We start from the raw sequence: 19324 nt of genomic DNA, 5'->3' as shown, positions 1-19324 counted from the left end.
ATAAAAGTGGTATTTGGCCAGGCATGGTGGCTTGCTCCTGAAATCCCAGCACTTTGGGAGCCTTAGATGGGAAGATCTTTCGAAGCCAGGAGTTCGAGACCAGCCTGGGCAACAGAGCAAGACTCTGTATCTACAAAAAGATTTTTTTTTTTTTTTTAATTATCTGGGCATGGTGGCACGTAGCTGTGGTCTCAGATATTTGGGAGGCTGAGGATTGATTAAGCCCAGGAGTTTACAGCTGCAGTGAGCTGTGATCACACCACCACACTCCAGCCAGGGCAACAGAGCAAGATCCTGTCTTAAAAAAAAAAAAAAAAAGAAAAATCTCATTGTGGTTTTAATGTAACATTTTCCTGATTGCTGATGAGGTCATGCATCTTTTTATATTTACGCTTTTTTGGTTCTTCTGTGAAGTACCTATTCATCTTTTGTTTAATTTCTAGTGGATTTTTTTCTTAGTTATTTTAGGATATCATTATATATCATGGATTCTATTGTATAAGTGGCACATACCTTCTACTTGATGGTATTTCTTCACTCTCTTGATATTGTCTCTCAGTGAATAGCAGAGGCTCCTAATTTTAAAGCAGTTGAATTTACCAGTCCTTTTGTTTTTTGTTTTTGTATGCTTTGTACTCTTTGTGTCTTTTTGTTGTTGTTGTTTTTGAGACGGAGTCTCGCTCTGTCACCCAGGCTGGAGTGCGGTGGCACGATCTCGGCTCACTGCAAGCTCCGCCTCTCGGGTTCATGCTATTCTCCTGCCTCAGCCTCTCAAGTAGCTGGAACTACAGGCGCCCGCCACCGTGCCCGGCTAATTTTTTTTTGTATTTTTAGTAGAGGCAGAGTTTCACCATGTTAGCCAGGATGGTCTCAATCTCCTGACCTTGTGATCTGCCTGCCTCAGCCTCCCAAAGTGCTGGGATTACAGGCATGAGCCCCCATGCCCGGCTCTTTTTGTGTCTTAAGAAATTCTTCTCTAGCTGGGGTCATAAAAATATTTTTCTCTGTTGTTTTCAAGTGTTTAAAGTAATCTTTAAGCCACCAGCAGTCATGTGTTACGAGGTAGGGATCCGGTTTCATGGTTTTTCGTATGTATAATCACTTGCTGCCTCACCTCTCCTTTCTTTACTGATCTGCATCATGGACAGAGTCTCCAGGTCTAATCACACACTTTGTTCTTCAGAAGTGGTTGTTCTAGTTCACTTACCAATTGCCATTTGAAAGGCAATTATTTTTATTTTATTTTATTTTATTTTTATTTTTATTTATTTTTTTTTTTGAGACGGAGTCTCGCTCTGCCGCCCAGGCTGGAGTGCAGTGGCCGGATCTCAGCTCACTGCAAACTCCGCCTCCCGGGTTTACGCCGTTCTCCTGCCTCAGCCTCCCGAGTAGCTGGGACTACAGGCGCCCGCCACCTCGCCCGGCTAGCTTTTTGTATTTTTTAGTAGAGACGGGATTTCACCGGGTTAGCCAGGATGGTCTCGATCTCCTGACCTTGTGATCCGCCCGTCTCGGCCTCCCAAAGTGCTGGGATTACAGGCTTGAGCCACCGCGCCCGGCTTATTTTCATATTTTAAAATTTTATTTTTAATGATAGGACACCAAATGATTACCAGAACCCCAAAATACATAGGTGAAAATCTGAGCTAAATTAATAGAAACACAGGCATGACAGAGACGACTTCATCACTTAACTCTCTTAGGCCATTCATTAATTACACAATAAGTAGGGAAAAAAAGGTACATATCTTAATATACAGCACCTCCATGGCCAGGCACCGTGGCTCACTTGAGGCCTGTAATCCCAGCACTTTGGGAGGCCAAGGCGGGCAGATCACGAGGTCAGGAGATCAAGACCATCCTGGCGAACACGGTGAAACCCCGTCTCTACTAAAAATACAAAAAAATTAGCCAGGCGTGGTGGCAGGCGCCTGTAGTCCCAGCTACTCGGGAGGCTGAGGCAGGAGAATGGCGTGAACCCCAGGGGGTCGGAGCTTGCAGTGAGCAGACATTGTGCCACTGCATTCTAGCGTGGGCGACAGAGTGAGACTCCGTCTCAAAAAAAAAAAAAAAAAAAAATACAGCACCTCCATTAGCCCATATTATAGCTGTTTTAATCCCTTTTTCAGGATACGTAACAGCTATGTGCTAGGATATTATTGTAACTATTCCAGTGTGTGATGACTATGAGGTAAATTATTTTCTCAGCGTTGGGCAATACATAACATTTGAATAAACCAGACTAACATCTTTCTAGGCTATGGTTCTAATGTAGAGCAATAAAAATAGAAGCAAACAAAATAAACAAACATGTGGAACCTATAAAATTCTTGGATCAAAGAAAATTACAAACAAAAATTGCAGTGTATCTAGAAATTACTGATAATAAGCTGTGTGTCAGAACCTATGTTACACTGCTTTTTTGTGCTCTAGGAAATTTGTACCCTTAAACACATTATTAAACAAGAATGACAAGGAATGCATTAAACATTAATAGTTTAGAAAAGGGAACAAAATAAATCTCAGGAATGAATAATAATGTAAGGAGTTAGTAAAGCTAAAGGCAGAAAATAATGAATTTGAAAACAGTAGAAATGGTAAATCCAAAACTTTGGTGGGTTTTATTTTTCCCCCAGGAAGTGAGAAGAGAGGCAATGAAATAGATAAGCTACTAGGTGTTGCCAGGGGGAAGGGAGAGAAAACACAGACAAATGAGGGGGAAATACCAGATACTGAAGAATTTCACTTATTATAAAGGAACCTTTTCTACAACTCTGAAAAATGTTAGAATATCCAAAGAAATTGGTAATTTTCTAGGAAAACAAGACTTATCAAAATTAATTCTAGAAAAGAATCGATATACATCAGCAACAACAGAAGTTGAAAAAGTGGTTAAAATATTGTCAAACCTGGAATTCATGATTGAATTCTTTGAGATCTACTGTGAGTACATACTCTGCCTCTGTTCAGCTGTTCCAGAACTTAAGAAGAGGAACTTTCAAATTATTTTCCCAAATTCAGAAACATTGCTATTGAAATATATTGGAAACAGGACAGAAAACTATAGTTCAGTTTCACTTACAATATCCATTCTAAAATTGGGAATTAAAAATATTAGCATATAGGACTAAATATTGATACATTAATCTTTGTTTCCCTGAAGATTCACTAAATGATGGTGAAGGAATTAAAAAGGAGGGGAAAAGAGTCCAGGAATTGAGTACTGGGGCATTCTCAGGAAGAGCCCCAAGAGAGGGAGGAGATACCCAGTGGTCACAGTGGAAGTCGTCTTTGATACTTAGAGCATTTGGGGAAGGGGTCGTCTTTAAAATAGGTTACCTACCTAGCACTTGGGAGACCAGACCAGCCTGCGGCAATCAGTGACATCAGTTCCTTTGAGTCCTTCCAGAGATACTTTGTATATTAAGAAGCAAAATTTTTTTTTTTTTGCTTTTTTACACAAATGCTTTTTCTTGAAAATTCCTTCTCATGAACTTTGCCAGCCTCTCTGTCTTGGTTTGTGTGAGAGGGCCTTTCATGCACCGTTTAGGTGCTGTAGTAGTTGAGGAAAAGGGACAGTTTCTGTACAGTGATGAGGGAGTGACTTAGGTGGCCTGGTCTCCCGTCGCATACCTGTGTATCTGGAGAAGGGAGCCTAAACACCTTCATTGTGATGGTTTAGATCAGTTTTATGTCTTGTAACCCCCAAGTTTTCTTTCACTTATTCATTTTACTTTCGTATTGGTTGGTAAAATTGTCTTTTTTTTTTTTAACTAGAGACTAAAATTCTCTGTCTCTCTCTCTCTCTCTTTTTCTACTTGTCAAATGGTAATACTTGACAACCCCCAGGTCCTGGCTATTGGGACATGTTTCTTTACTGCTCTGATACTATATATAGATTTAGTGTCCTTGATCCCAGGATTTCAAATCTTTGTCTTCAGAGGTGTTTATTCTCCTCTTGTGTACCAGTTCCATAGAGGATGTATAGATATGAAAATGTGTGGAGGATATAGATTGATCAGTAAGGAGAGAATTCTTTCAATTTATATGTTTCTATGTAATTTGATTTTTTTCCCCAACTAACATCTATTTAAGATTGAAAAGGGAATGTGGAGAAATAAGTTGTATTAAGATAGTAGAAATAGGCCAGGCGCGGTGGCTCAAGCCTGTAATCCCAGCACTTTGGGAGGCCGAGACGGGCGGATCACGAGGTCAGGAGATCGAGACCATCCTGGTTAACATGGTGAAACCCCGTCTCTACTAAAAAAAAAAATACAAAAAACTAGCTGGGCGAGGTGGCGGACGCCTGTAGTCCCAGCTACTCGGGAGGCTGAGGCAAGAGAATGGCGTGAACCCGGGAGGCGGAGCTTGCAGTGAGCTGAGATCCGGCCACTGCACTCCAGCCTGGGTGACAGCGCGAGACTCCGTCTCAAAAAAAAAAAAAAAAAAAAAAAAAAAAAAAAAAAGATAGTAGAAATAGACCGGGCGGTGGCTCACGCCTGTAATCCTAGCACTTTGGGAGGCCAAGGAGGGCAGATCATGAGGTCAGGAGATCGAGACCAGTCTGGCTAACACAGTGAAACCCCATCTCTACTAAAAATACAAAAATTAGCCGGGCGTGGTGGCGGGTGCCTTTAGTCCCAGCTACTCAGGAGGCTGAGGCAGGAGAATGGCATGAACCTGGGAGGCGGAGCTTGCAGTGAGCCGAGATGGCGCCACTGCACTCCAGCCTGGGCGACAGAGCGAGGCTCCGTCTCAAAAAAAAAAAAAAAAAAAAAGTAGAAATAAGGTGAGTTTCTCTTATTTAAATGGCCTTTTACATTACAAAACTTTAAAAAATTTCTCGTATAGTCCTTAGAGGGACTTTCCTTAAAGTTCACATTTGCCTTTCAGTAAATTATTCCTATCCAAATTTAACTATCTTTGGTCATCAGATTCAGAGATTATGAAGTCTGTGGCATTTTTATCTCACTTGTATGCAGATTGTCAACTTCGTAAAAAGCTCTGTGCCCGTACCCACCTGTTGCTCTGGACTTTTCTATATCAGCAGCTTATAATTTGTTGATTTTTTTTAGTTAAATTTCTAAGGTAGCAGGGTGGAATCCTGAGATGAGCGTAGGCTTTGGAGTCAGGCAACCCAAAGTGAGAATCCTGGCTCCAGCATATATTAGCTGAGTCTTTGGACAAGTTTCCTAACCTGTCTCAGGCGTCTTTCTCTGTATATTGGAGATGATCATAGTCAGCTGATAGAGTTGTGAAAATTAAGCTTAGATAAGACTGTAGATGTGAAGCATCTGGCTCTGTGCTTCAGACACAGCAGGCACTAGATAACTGTTAGCTTCCAGCTTCCTCCCTGTCCTCCTTGTTTAACTTAGCATAAAGCTTATTTACACATTTGCTGCCTGCCAGTGTCTACCTAATACATAATTCCAGTAGAGAGGTGAATACGTAAAGTTATTTGGGCTAATAACCCGCCACTACCTCTCCTGGGGTTCTTTGGCTGCTCTTTTGCCTACGGAATTAAATTTGTACTAGTCATCTCTCTATCTGGTCCCATTTACCTGTCCTTTTTGTTTTCACGCTGCATCCCTGGTATGACCTCTGCTGTAATTCAGGGGTTCTCACATTTTAACATAGTATCTGCAGAATATTAGTTATCCACTGCTGCCTAACAAATTCCTCCAGAACTTAGCAACTTAAAGCCAAATCTTTTGAATTCCTATAATAGTCTATCTTTTTCCTGCTTTTTGGCTCTAATTCACTTTGTTTCATTTCTACTGTACTGTTAGTAGGGACTTAAAAATCATTGCCTTCATTTGACCTGCTCCCCTGTCATCAGAACTGTGACAGCTCTGTAACAAGCATTGTGCTGCTGAGGATTTAAAAGCTGTGTGGTCATTAGAATGCTGAGGCTGACTCAAACCACAATTGTTGGTTGGTAGTGCTTTCATGCAGGCATTTGTCAAACAAATGCATTTCAGTTGTGTGCCAGGCTTAGTTTCAGGTATACCAGTAGTGAAAGGAGACAGGCATGCTCCCTGTGGGTGACACAGGGATAATAAACAGGTGCACAGAAATGTGTCTTCATAACTTGAAAGACATCCCAGGAAAGAAGTGGACAGATGGCTATTATGCAAAAACAAGGAGACCTACTTAGGTACGTTTTCAGAGAATCTGCCTGGGACTTAAAGGATGAAAAGAGAGAAGACATTTAAAGGAATTTAGTGTCTTCTGTGGCCAGGGGCGGTGGCTCACACCTGTAATCCCAGCACTTTGGAGGCCAAGGTGGACAGATCACCTGAGGTCAGGAGTTCGAGACCAGCCTGGCCAACATGATGAAACCCTATCTCTGCTAAAAATACAAAAATTAGCCAGATGTAGTGGGACCTATAATCCCAGCTACTCAGGAGGCTGAGACAGAAGAATCCCTTGAACCTGGGAGGTGGAGGTTGCAGCGAGCCGATATTGCACCACTGCATTCCAGCATAGGCATCAGAGTAAGACTCCATCTCAAAAATAAACAAACAGACAAACTTAGTATGTTCTAGTAACTAAAAGGAGTTGGCGTGACTAGAACATACCTTTGAAGGGGTATGCAGAAGCTGCAGGATGCAGGGATGCCATGGCCAAGCTCAGAATTTCATTCTCAGTGCAGTATCCTGAGCTGTATTAATATGGCATCCAAAGTGGAGATCATTGGCTTTTTTTTTTTTTTTTTTTTTTTTTTTTTTTTTTTTTTTGATATGGAATCTTGCTCTGTCACCCAGGCTGGAGTGCAGTGGCGCGATCTCAGCTCACTGCAACCTCTAGGAGGTGTTCTAAGTTAGCAGTTGGGAAGTAATTGGGAGACTGGAATTCTAGCTACCAATTCAACTATAATGGGTTGGAAAACAAGATTTCTGTGTTAGTTTAACAGAGGAGAGCTAAAAAAGAACTCAGGCCTGAATGGTTGTCAGGAATTTGGGTGACTGTCTTCTCATCTCAGAACATAAAATGTAGGAATTACCACAGTAGCAAAGGGAGATATTTATGTTGGAGATAAAAATGCTCCTCCCTTCAAAAATGAGACAGTATTTTAGATAGGAAAGGTTATTTATCTGATTGCCTGTTTTTAAATTCTGAGCTTAAGGTTATATGTCAAATCCTGTCCGTGGGCTGGGCACGGTGGCCCACACCTGTGATCCTAGCACTTTGGAAGGCTGAGGGGGAGGATTGATTGAGCCCAGGAGGTCAAGGCTACAGTGAACTGTGATCACACCACTACACTCCAACCTGGGCAACAGGGCGAGAGACCCTGTCTCAAAAAATAAAAATAAATTTAAAAAAAATCTGGTCCATGTCCATCTCCTCTTAGCTGCTAATTCAATTTTAGATTAGACACAGTGGACAAGGAGAAGTACGGTGAGAGTCCTGTGATTTCTCACTAGCTTCCTTTCCCCATAGGCCACTGCTCCTCCTCTTCCAAGGTTTTTCCCAGCTCTTGCCTCCTGAAGATTGTAGTATCCTGGGTGTTAGGAGACCGGATTCCAGACATATTCCCCACAGAAGGATAGCAGGACCTTAGAAGATCTTTTTCTTTCTTTTCCTGATTTCCTCTTGTTTGCAAGAGGGTTGAATAGGATGGTCTCTAAAATCCTGTTGTTTTTTGGGGTTGTATTAACCCAGGCCATAATGATAAGAACCTGCTCTGAATTCACAACATGTATTTATACAACAGCAATTTAATATTTCTCCTTATTCTGTGGAATGACTAGGAAGCTCTGCTGGTCTTGGTTGGACGGTTTTTTGTTTGTTTGTCTTTTTGAGACAGGGTCTCGCTTTGTCGCCCAGGCTGGAATGCAGTGGTGCCATCAGCTCACTGCAACCTCCACTTCCCAGGCTCAAGTGATTCTCTTGCCTCAGCCTCCCGAGTAGCTGGGTCTGCAGACACATGCTACTGCACCCAGCTCATTTCTATATTTTTAGTAGAGACGGGGTTTTACCATGTTGCCCCAGCTGGTCTCAAACGCCTGAGCTCAAGTGATCCACCCACCTTGGTCTTCCAAAGTGCTGGGATTACAGGCGTGAGCCACCACGCTCAGCTGGTTTTTCTTAAGGTCTTACCTGGGTTCACCTGTGTGGCTGAATTCAGCTGGTGGGTTGGCAGGGGCTGGATGCAGTTACAACAGAGGGTCTGTCTCTTTAAATAACTACGCTTCATCCCCAAAGAGGCCAGACCAGCTCCTTCACAGTGCTCCAAGAGAGCAAGCCATGATGCCCAAGCATTTTATCCAGCCTCTGCTTGCTTCAGTTTGCTAAGGTCCCACTGGCCAAAGCAGGTTACATGGCCAGGTCTAATGTCAGTATGAAAGGGGCACTCCACAAAACGTGAACTTGTAAGGCATGACTCATGAGGGTCACTAATGTAATAGTCACCACAACCTCCATGCTAAATTACCTATATTCTCCAGTGAGGATTTCCCAAGGTGGTTTTGTTCATAGTCTTCTAATAGAATTATTTGGAATTAATCAGTTTAATATGCTCATGATGTATTTCACTGGAACCATACAGGTTTTGATTCACAGAGTTGGGAGCCCTGGGTAGATACTGAATCAGACTAAGTTTAATCACAGAAATTATTCCTACCTAAGTCTGATCTTATGTTTTCAAGATAGCATTGTAAAATTCAGAGTGTGTTACCATCCCCCTTTGAGACCTCTGCTGTTTTTAATAAATGGAAACATTTGGGAATACTATTTGGTAATAGTTTATTAAAACTACTTCAGAGATATTCTGGACTTTCATATTAGTCTTAGATATGGAATAATAAACATTAGCAATGAATCTGTTATCTAAGAGAAAAATTTAAATTTATATTACAACAGTGGAATATAATGTTTAATAACTTGTGTTGGGGGGATTATGTGTTTTGTTTGTTTTTTTTTTTAGCTCTTCAGAGAAGTAAGAATAATGAAGATTTTAAATCATCCCAATATAGGTACTTTCTGCTTTTATAAATACTTTTGGGTCTAAATACATTCTTGAAATTATGTCATAAAGCTAAACACGTATTCTAGAAATGGTAGAGTACACGTCTAGTAAAATATATATACAAGTTGTTGATCATTTGTTTTAGCTTTTTGAAATTACTGAAGACAGGTTAAAAGCTTAGGTATTAAACGTTGAATTTAAAGCTTTAATGTAGTAGAAACGTCTGTAATCTGATTGTAATTTTCTAATTTTTAAGTATATTGAAAATTTAATTGTATTACATGAGTAGATAGAAGGGAATTATAGGAAGTCAGAATTAATATTTTCAAAGGGTCTGGGCACAGTGGCTCATGTCTATAATCCCAGCACTTTGGGAAGCCAAGGCAGGAGGATTGCTCGGGGTCAGGAGCTCAAGACCAGCCTAAGCAACAGAGCAAGACCCAGTCTCTACAGAAGAAAAAAAAAAGTAATAATAATAATAAACTTTAAAATTTGTAAAAAGAATATTTCAAAGGTCCAATACTTTTTGCTGTTTGTCCTAAGAAAATACTTATATATGGAATCATATTTAAAAGATGGAATACTTGCTATCTAATGGAATTCTGATAGGAATTATTTTATAAATCAAAGATTTGTTTTCTGTGTCCTCTGTGTGCACAACTCTGTGCCAGGTGCTGGTAGGTGTGTTTAAAGATGAGGAAGGGACATGGTCCTACCCTTACAGTAATTGTAGGAACAAGAAGAGAATAAGCAAATGACTTACTACTGACCCTGCTCTGTATACATCCCAATGAAAACTCTTGATCCCATATACATTGTAATAGGGTTTTAAAAAAATTACATAACTGCTTTTTTGTATAGTGATAGCTCATACAATCTAAAAATAATATTTCAAGAATGAAATCACTCTTGAGACAGCCCATAATCAGTTTACTGTCAACATCAGTTTTAGGAAACGAAAGGGTTGATGTTTAGTATCAAGGATAGCCTATCAAGAATGCATCAGGCACAGGAATAGAAGAGTAACACAGAACCACCACAGGAAGAAAGAAGCTTTTACAGAGAACTGCTTTTTTAACAAAAGGCGTATGCCCTAGTTCATCAGATCTAAGCCACCATTACTTTAAAGGTGCCCTTGTTTCATATACTACTAAGAGAAATGCTAGCAAGCCTTCGTCCTGGTATCAGGGATATTAATTAAAATGTGAAAAAAAACTTAGAATCAATAAGTATGATTGAAGAAAAAAACCACTGAACAACTTCATAGTTGGATTTAAAGAAAAAAATCACAAGGAATGTAATAGTGGGAAGAAAATCTTGTTTCCTTGATTTTCATTTCAATCCTTTGGGGCTAGCTAGCCAACTCTAGATTTCAAATTCCTACACCCATCCTCCCACCCCCAACAAAAAAACTTTTATCACTGTTGCCTAGAACTAGCTAACATAAACGTATTTATTTTGTCTTTTAATTACTTAAATTGTGACGTGATTAGAGTTTTGTACTTAAAACTTAACATATCTTTGATAATAAATTGAAATTTTAAAAAATTCCTATTGCATTAAAATAGTTTTCCCAGAAGACTCAAATTTTCATTGGAAGATTAGAAGGGTTTTATTTTTATGCAGTTTACCAACACATGTACCTTAACTTTCTGAAGTGGCTTTTCTTCACAATCTGAACATACCAGAGTCTGGGGAATGGTATGATAGCTTTATTCATCAGTTCATCAAACATTTACCGACTGCTATGTTAGGCACTTTGTTTAGCCTGATACTCTATTAAAGCCTCAGAAAATTGCCTGAAATATAAAACACTAGCATACCCTCCCCCATTTTTGGGTACACTTAATTTTAAAGTAAATATTAACAAAATAAAGTAGATATGCACAATGATGATTTGATAACTTCAGAGATTTACTCCAGTATCATTTTTAAAATGTGTGTGTGTATTTTTTTTTCTTTTTTTTTGAGACAGGGTCTAGCTCTGTTGTCCAGGCTGGAGTACAGTGGCATGATCTCAGGTCACTGCAACCTCCACCACCCTGGCTCAGGCCATTCTCCCACCTCAGTCTCCAGAGTAACTGGGACTACAGGCGCATGCCACCACACCCAGCTAATTTTTGGCATTTTTTTGTAGAGAGGGGATTTTGCCGTGTTGCCCAGGCTGGTGTCCAACTCCTCAGCAGAAGCGATCCACCTGCGTCAGCCTCCCAAAGTGCTGGGATTACAGGCATGAGCCACCGTACCCAGCCAAAAATGTATATATTTCTAATTGATGTGTTAAGGTTTTATGAATTAGCAATAATAGAAATATTTCCATCTGTAACAAAATACTGCTGTAGGAAAATCACCCTGACCTACTGAAAATTATTCTTATAAAAAAGCGTTTTTCCCCCCCTCAATTAATTGCAATGTAATCCCTTACTTCTTTCCATCTTTGGCATCAGAAAAGTAACAAAGGAACCTTGTTCTTTGAAAGTTGTCATAAGTTTCCCAAGCAATAAAGTTCTCAAATAGAATTACATCCTTAAAGCCATAATCATAAGCAACTAGATTTTAATATCATAAGCACTTGTTGGAGCACTTATCATAATCATAAGCACTTGTTGGAGCAGAGTAGAACTGAGCAGTTGCTACAGGCTGGCCACTTTTCCTGGGGTGCTGGGAGGGCAGCTAGCCAGCACAGACGTGCTGAAGGACAGTGAGGACGACAGAGGAAATGAGCTCAGGTGTACCTTGCTGGACTGCTGAGCACATATGGAAGTCACACAACACTCAGAAATAATCTTTGTTTTTATGAAATTCCATGCTTTCATAGTCTCTTTTCTGTTGTTGTGATATTTGATAAAATTCCCTAAAAGCATTTTTTAGAGGGCCAGCTATTAAAATCTTTAACAGGGAAAAGGTTGCTTTTCATAGTTACAGTTTATATGTGCATGGTTTGTGCATACAGACGTTTGTCTCTTTTTCTTCTGTATCCTCTCCTCTCCCCCAGTGAAGTTATTCGAAGTCATTGAAACTGAAAAAACACTCTACCTAATCATGGAATATGCAAGTGGAGGTAAGAACATTTATATATGTATCGGGTTTTTTTCTTTCTCCCTTTAAAAAAAATACACAACCATACTGCCCATATGGGTCATCATTAAGGTCTCATTTAATGTCCACAGCCATAATTCACTAGGATGAGTCAGAAAAGCAGACTCTTAGCACTTCTAGGGGTTGCCGTGAAGCGTTTCACTATTAGCATTGTTAGTTGATAATGTCTAAATACCTGGATATTTTTTGTGGTAAAACATACATCACTTAAAATTATCATTATAATCATTTTCAGGTGTACAGTTCCGTGGTATTAGCACATTCACATTGTCCTCACCACCACCTGTGTCCAGAACGTTTTCATTTTACAACACAAAACTCTACACCCATTAAACACTAACTCCATTTCTCCTTCTCCCAGTCCCTGGCAACGATTCTCCTTTCTGTCTCTATGAATTTGACTACTCTTGGAACCTCATACAAGTAGAATTATACAGGATTTGTCTTTTTGTGTCTGGCTGATTGATGCAGCATAGTGTCCTCAAAGTTCATCCATGCCATAGCATGTGTCAGAATTTCATTCCTTTTTAAGGCCGAATAATACTCCATTGTGTGTGTGGGACACATGCTCCACATTTTGTTTATCTTGAGTGGCTATTTAAACGTATGAATGCTTAGTCTGTTTGAAACAGATGTGTACTGTGGTTGCTCTGGTTTAGATGCTTTTCTTTACCAGATTTTCATGTCTCTGGTGTCTGTCTTCCCTAAGGCCAGAAGTGATGGTTACAGTACACATCACTAGAGTTTCCTTAAAATAAAGATTAATGACTAGTAACTATTTGCCTACAGTTTTGTAAAAATGTAGACATTTTCTCAAATGCATGTTTATAGCTGCCATCTTTTATAATGATTTGTATTTTATGGTTGAGATTGGGTTGGGTTTGTAGTTTGGGGACCACACGTGAGTTTCATTGTCTGTGAAGAGCAGAAGCTTTCTTGTTCATCTTTTTGTGTTCCCTGCCTCTAGCACACTGCCTGGTACACAGCAGGTACTCAATAGATAAGAATTAGACTGCACTTATGAATTATAAGCTACTGAGTACACATTCTGTTAAACTTTGTAGTAGTTTTATCATTAGCACTTTGATCCGTGTTACAAAACCTGAAGATAGAAAGTTGGATTATAGTCTCATTTGAGTGAGTTTACCATTGAAAATAAAGATTGTAAACCTGTTGTGCAAAACAATGAGTTGTAGTGCGCATACCTCTGACGCCACTTTGTTATACTCCTAATTCATTATTAGCTGTGTATTTTATACTTTTTTTTTTTTTTTTTTTTTTTTTGAGACGGAGTCTTGCTCTGTCACCCAGGCTGGAGTGCAGTGGCCGGATCTCAGCTCACTGCAAGCTCCGCCTCCCGGGTTTACGCCATTCTCCTGCCTCAGCCTCCCGAGTAGCTGGGACTACAGGCGCCCGCCACCGCGCCCGGCTAGTTTTTTGTATTTTTAGTAGAGACGGGGTTTCACCGTGTTAGCCAGGATGGTCTCGATCTCCTGACCTCGTGATCCGCCCGCCTCGGCCTCCCAAAGTGCTGGGATTACAGGCTTGAGCCACCGCGCCCGGCCAGTATTTTATACTTTATATATGTCTACTGTGGGAATTTCATTGGGATTTTCAAAACTTCAGGAGTAGTAGAAAGAGGGGAAGGTTAATTTCAGGACCAAAAAGCTTTATGGCGTTCTAATACTTTCTATGGGCAAACAACACAGAGTAATGTTCATAGCCCTCTTGTTGTACAGCCTCTACAGTGTACAAGGTGCTTTCTCTTACCAGATCTCCTTTGACCTTCACAGCGACTCCATGCTGTGGCCACGCAGTGAGTGATGGGCTTTTTACCCCTGAGGAAATGGAGTCTGGGAAGTCTCACTGTGGGCACTCTGGGCCTGGATCCCTAGTGCTCTGACAGATAGCATTTCTAGTTTGTTGGTCGGTCATGGCTTTCTGTTCCCATCTATTTTAGCTACCCAGGTCACAGAGATTACTCCTATAGGGGCAAGACAAAAACATCTGAGAAGCATCCAGGTTTAGTAGAAAGAGGATGGGCTCTGGAAAAGACAGACATGGAGTGAATCCAGCCAGTGGCCCTCATTGGCCATGTGACCTGGCAAGTAACATGTGCTGAGCTGAGCTTCACGGTGAGCATAGGAACCCCCTCTGAGGGCTCAGTGCACTTGGCAGCATTGTAACAGCATTTAATCATTTAATCCAAGGTGATGGTTCTGTATTACCTTGGGTTGGGTTTGGTTTGGTTTGGTTTGCGACAGGGTCTCGCTCTGTTGCCCAGGCTGAAGTGCAATGGTGCCATCTCAGCTCACTGCAACCTCTGCTTCCTGGGTTCAAGCGATTCTCGTGCCTCAGCTTCCCGAGTAGCTGGGACTACAGGCGTACGCCACACCCGGCTAATTTTTGTAATTTAAGTAGACGTGAGGTTTTGCCACATTGGCCAGGCTGGTCTTGAACTCCTGACCTCAAGCGATCCACCTGCCTTGGCCTCCCATATTGCTGGAATTACAGGTTTGAGCCACAGCACCTGGCCTCTTTAACACTGTTTTGTTGTTTATTAAAACAATTTCCAGGACATATGTTTTATTGTTGATGTGTTTGACATTGTGAAAAGTTTTATTAAATTGGCCACCCATTCCACCATTGCATCTCCCCGACCCCCCAGCCTGCTGCCTTTTGATTTGGTAGACTCATAGAATTTTAGAATTGAAAATAATCGTAGAAATTATAGGGCGATGGTCTAATTTTTACAGATGAAACTAAAGCTCAGAAAGTTTGTTCTATGCCAAGGGGTCCATAGCTAGTTTGTTTCAGGACCTGAACTAGAACTAAGGGCTTTCTGAACTGGCCTGTCAGTGTCCTTCCATCCAGCCACCTGTTCCCTGCCCAGGCAGGAGAGCCACTCTTTGCTTCTTGCTTCTTTTATCTCTAATAAATAGCCTTAAGTGTTTTTCAGTTCAGCTGCTTAACCTGAATGTTAATACATTTTTAATAAGGAAAAAAAGATCTAGATTGAATTCCTGGTTTAAAAGTTGAACTCCTGAATTATAGTTTAATAATTATGAGTGTGACATATGGTTCCAGGAATCTCTTAAGAGGTTTATATTGAATTTAAATTTAGAAAAAAATCTGTCAAAATTATATTGACAGACTTGGATTTTATCTGTGTTATTCTACAAATGTTAGTGGGCTTAATCTTTTTTTAAAGTAAAAACTCTTCCATATGATATTCACTCATGTTTAGTTGTTTTTGCTTATTAACCACTTGTTTTGACATTGTGTGCTTTTCTGCAAATAGAAAGGTCATTCGCATAGAAAATGCTGACACTTTACTGAGCTGACATTTAACTTCATAATTCATCATAGTTAAGTGAATTGTGTTGTGTAAACTCAACAGTGTGTAATGCCTTTTAAAAGATCATTATACAGGCTGGGCATGGTGGCTCATGCCTGTAATCCCAGCACTTTGGGAGGCCAAGATGGGCGGATCATTTGAGGCCAGGAGTTTGAGACCAGCCTGGCCAACGTGGTGAAACCCCCATCTCTACTAAAAATGCAAAAATTAGCCGGGTGTGGTGATGCACGCCTGTAATCCCAGCTACTCAGGAGGCTGAGGCACAAGAATTGCTTGAACATGGGAGGCAGAGGTTGCAGTGAGCCAAGATCGGGCCACTGCACTCCAGCCTGGGCGACAGCACAACTCTTTCTCTCTCTCAAAAAAAAAAGGATCATTAAGCAATCAAGTAATAACATGAAAATATTGATGCCCATTCATTATGTAAAATTTGTTCTTTCAGAGTTAGGGTTAATAAGAGTTTCAAAGTCAGAGATAATTGTGTAATTCATAATGACTTTCAAGTATCAAAATATTTTAGTTTAATATTTTCACTAAGCTGGTGGATGTATTCCTTTTTTGTGTGAAATAAGGATGTTTCTTTCCCGAAAATACTTTGTATCTAATTTTTTTTTTTTTTTTTTTTTGAGACGAAGTCTTGCTCTGTCGCCCAGGCTGGAATGCAGTGGTGCAATTTTGGCTCACTGCAAGCTTCGCCTCCCAAGTTCACGCCATTCTCCTGCCTCAGCCTCCCCAGTAGCTGGGACTACAGGCGCCTGCCACCTTGCCCGGCTAATTTTTTTGTATTTTTTTAGTAGAGACGGGGTTTCACGGTGTTAGCCAGGATGGTCTCGATCTCCTGACCTCGTGATCCGCCCGTCTCGGCCTCCCAAAGTGCTGGGATTACAGGCGTGAGCCACTGCACCCGGCCTATATCTAATTTTCTAAATTAGTATTCTTGTCTATTGATTTCAGAGGTGGTGATTCTTTATTCTACCTTGATAAGCACTTGACAGTGCTAATAATACATTCCTTGAAGTGTCACCTTTCTTTCCCAAGGAATTAATATTGTGTAAACTGCCACCTAGGTGTGCATCAGCTAGTTCTGTTGGCTTCACCTCCTTGTATCCTGAGCTCCCACTTCTCACCACCACTGCGCTTCCCACTCCAGTCCCCGTCACTTTCATGATTGGTTTGATTATTGTACTGATCTCCCGATTAGTCTTCCTGTCCCTTCCCATCATTGGAAGCCTCTTCCCCGCTAGCAGCCAGTGATCCTTTTAAGAGGTCAGTCATTTCATCTCTGCTTCTCATCTCACTTATAGTAGAGCCAGAGTCCTCACCACAGCCTACAGGACTCTTCCTAGCCTCATGAACTACCCTCTTCCCCTCATTCACATTTCTCCAGCCTTCTTGCTGTTTCTCTTACTACTATAGAATCTTACCCCAGATAACTACATTGTCCACACCCTCAAGTAGTCAGCAAAACACAAGTGTGTGCATGCACAGGCTCGCTTGTCTGTCTCTTTCTCCTACTTTCTCTCCACAGCACTTACTGTCCTCTTATACACTATATGTTTATTCATTTATTGCCCCCTCCCCCAACTAGAATGTAAACTCTCTGAGGAAAGGATCTTGTGTTCACTGCTGCATTTCCACGGAGCCTACCTAGAACAGTGCCTTGCAGTTAATAGACATTCAGTAAATATTTGTTGAATGAATGAATATATTCAGGAAATACTTTGTCATAATCCCACAATAAGGATGTCCTCTTCTAACACAAATAACTTCATCCATTTTAATTTTCTGTTTTCATTGCTTAGTTTTTATTAAAACCTATTGAAAATGCTCTTTAAAATAAGAGTTTTATAATTTAAGCATAGGGAATTTAATTTTAAGGCTTTTCTCCAGCTTAAAGATTTTGTTGGTGAATTTAAATGCCTGTAGTTAAACTTAAAGCCAGCTTAGCTCAAATTCCACGTATTTCTGGCTAACTTTATATCTATATTTAAAAATTAGAGCATTGCTAAAAGTGAAACATTATCAATTTATGGGAAAATTAATGCTCAGAAGTAGGATTTCTACTTACTTTTATTTCTCTCACCCGTAGGTGAAGTATTTGACTATTTGGTTGCACATGGCAGGATGAAGGAAAAAGAAGCAAGAGCTAAATTTAGACAGGTATGAATTAATGTGTCTTTACTTTGTTAATTTGATAATTTGTCTCACTTAAACCCTGAAGCAAACAAGTGTTTGCCTCCATAAATGCTTATACGGCCTATTGGATGGCAGGGGTTGGCCATTCAATTCAACAAAAATTTATGAAGTGCTTTTCATACCTGAGGCACTGTGCTGGAGGCAGCCTTGGTTCTATTCCTAGCTTTGTAGTGGGAGCATTAGTCTTATACTTAACCTTCCCTTTTTACAATTGAGCCTTAAAAATATAGAGCCTTTCAAAAATGCCTGTGTGATTACATTAATTAAAACCATTTCAGAGTTTTTAGCAAGCAGAGTGTCAGAACCCCAAAATTCATTATTAGCTTTGTCTAACATAAACCAAGACCAAGTGTAACTCAAACTGTTAATTGGTAACTTTACTTCTTGCTTTGTTTTTACTCTGCTTTTTAAAGAGACATGGGTTTTAATAAGCAGGTTTTAAGCATACAGGTTACTTAACTCTCCTGTCTTTATTAATAATAATTACTGTTACTGATTGACCATGCCACACACTGAGATAAGTACTTTACCAACATTAATGTAAATCTTACAACCACCTTGTGTTATACCCCTTTGCTAAAAAAAATAAGACAGCTGAGACATGGGAAGATTAAATGACTTGCCCAGAATTGCCTTTCTTTTTTTTTTTTTTCCCCCACTTATTGTGGAGAATGGGGTCTCGCTGTATTGCCCAGGCAGGTCCCAGAATTGCCTTTCAAGTAGGAGACCTGCCATAGACTCAGAGTCTCATACCCTCTGACCCCAAAACTCAGATTTGCAGTCATTATATTGTGCTATTATCTAGACTGGGAATCAGCAAACTTCTGTAAAGGGCCCGATAGTGAACATTTTAGGCTTTGTGGACCACACTGTCTCTGTCGCAACTATTTAACTCTCCTGTTGTAGCTTAGAAGCAGTCGTAGGCTGGGTGCTGCAGCTCATGCCTGTAATCCCAGTACTTTGGGAGGCCGAGGTGGATGGATCGCTTGAGGTCAGGACTTCAAGACCAGCCTGGTTAACATAGTGAAACGCTCTCTCTACAAAAACACAAACATTAGCCGGGCATGATGGCAGGAGCCTATAATCCCAGCTACTGGGGAGGCTGAGGCAGGAGAATCACTTGAACCCGGGAGATCGAAGTGGTAGTGAGCCAAGATCACGCCATTGCACTTCAGCCTGGGTGACAGAGTGAGACTCTATCTCAAAAAAAAAAGTAGCAGCTGTAGACAATACCAAATGAATGAACGTGACTGTGTTCCAACAAAACTTTATTTACAAAAACAGGGATGGGCCGGATGTAACTAGAGGCCATAATTTGACAACCCCTTATTTAGATGAAGGACAGGAGCAGTGCTTCACTGCTTTTAAATTAACTCTATATTCTCACAAGGTCTACACTGAAATGGAATTATAGCCTCATTTCTCTCAGAACCTTTATATTTTGTTTTATTCATATACAAGGTTGTCAAGATGGACAGACTATTAAATAAAGTTCAAGTCTCCTTTGATTTGCTTAGTCTGATGTTTACATTTGTAAGTGATAAGACTAAGTTTCTTATAAATGTTGCTTATATTTTGCTGTTGCTTAAATACTAATGGTACTTTGAATTCAAATGTACTAAAACCGAAGTAAAAATCAACTTTGGCTATCATTTAACTTCTCTGATCCTGTTTTTAAAGCTATAAAAAAAAAAAAAAAA

General features: G+C 40.3%; 1 protein-coding gene across 15 annotated transcripts in view; it reads left to right on the top strand.

Annotated features, from left to right (window-relative positions):
* LOC105489812 (microtubule affinity regulating kinase 3) overlaps positions 1-19324 on the top strand; it is a 119306-nt gene that overhangs the window by 52290 nt on the left and 47692 nt on the right. For 12 of the 15 annotated variants that reach the window (XM_011754938.2, XM_011754937.2, XM_011754934.2 and 9 more), the window contains 3 exons: positions 8930-8978; positions 11967-12032; positions 17518-17588. In XM_011754938.2, coding sequence (XP_011753240.2) covers positions 8930-8978; positions 11967-12032; positions 17518-17588 — 186 coding nt within the window. Of the gene's footprint in view, positions 1-8929; positions 8979-10515; positions 11230-11966; positions 12033-17517; positions 17589-19324 lie in introns of those variants that run through there. The other 3 variants (XM_011754940.2, XM_011754939.2, XM_024795393.2) reach the window with 3 other exon arrangements.

This window comes from Macaca nemestrina, chromosome 7 (genome assembly GCF_043159975.1).
Source record: "Macaca nemestrina isolate mMacNem1 chromosome 7, mMacNem.hap1, whole genome shotgun sequence".
In the NCBI taxonomy this organism is placed as follows: domain Eukaryota; kingdom Metazoa; phylum Chordata; class Mammalia; order Primates; family Cercopithecidae; genus Macaca; species Macaca nemestrina.
This window is presented reverse-complemented; position numbering and strand designations above follow the sequence as displayed.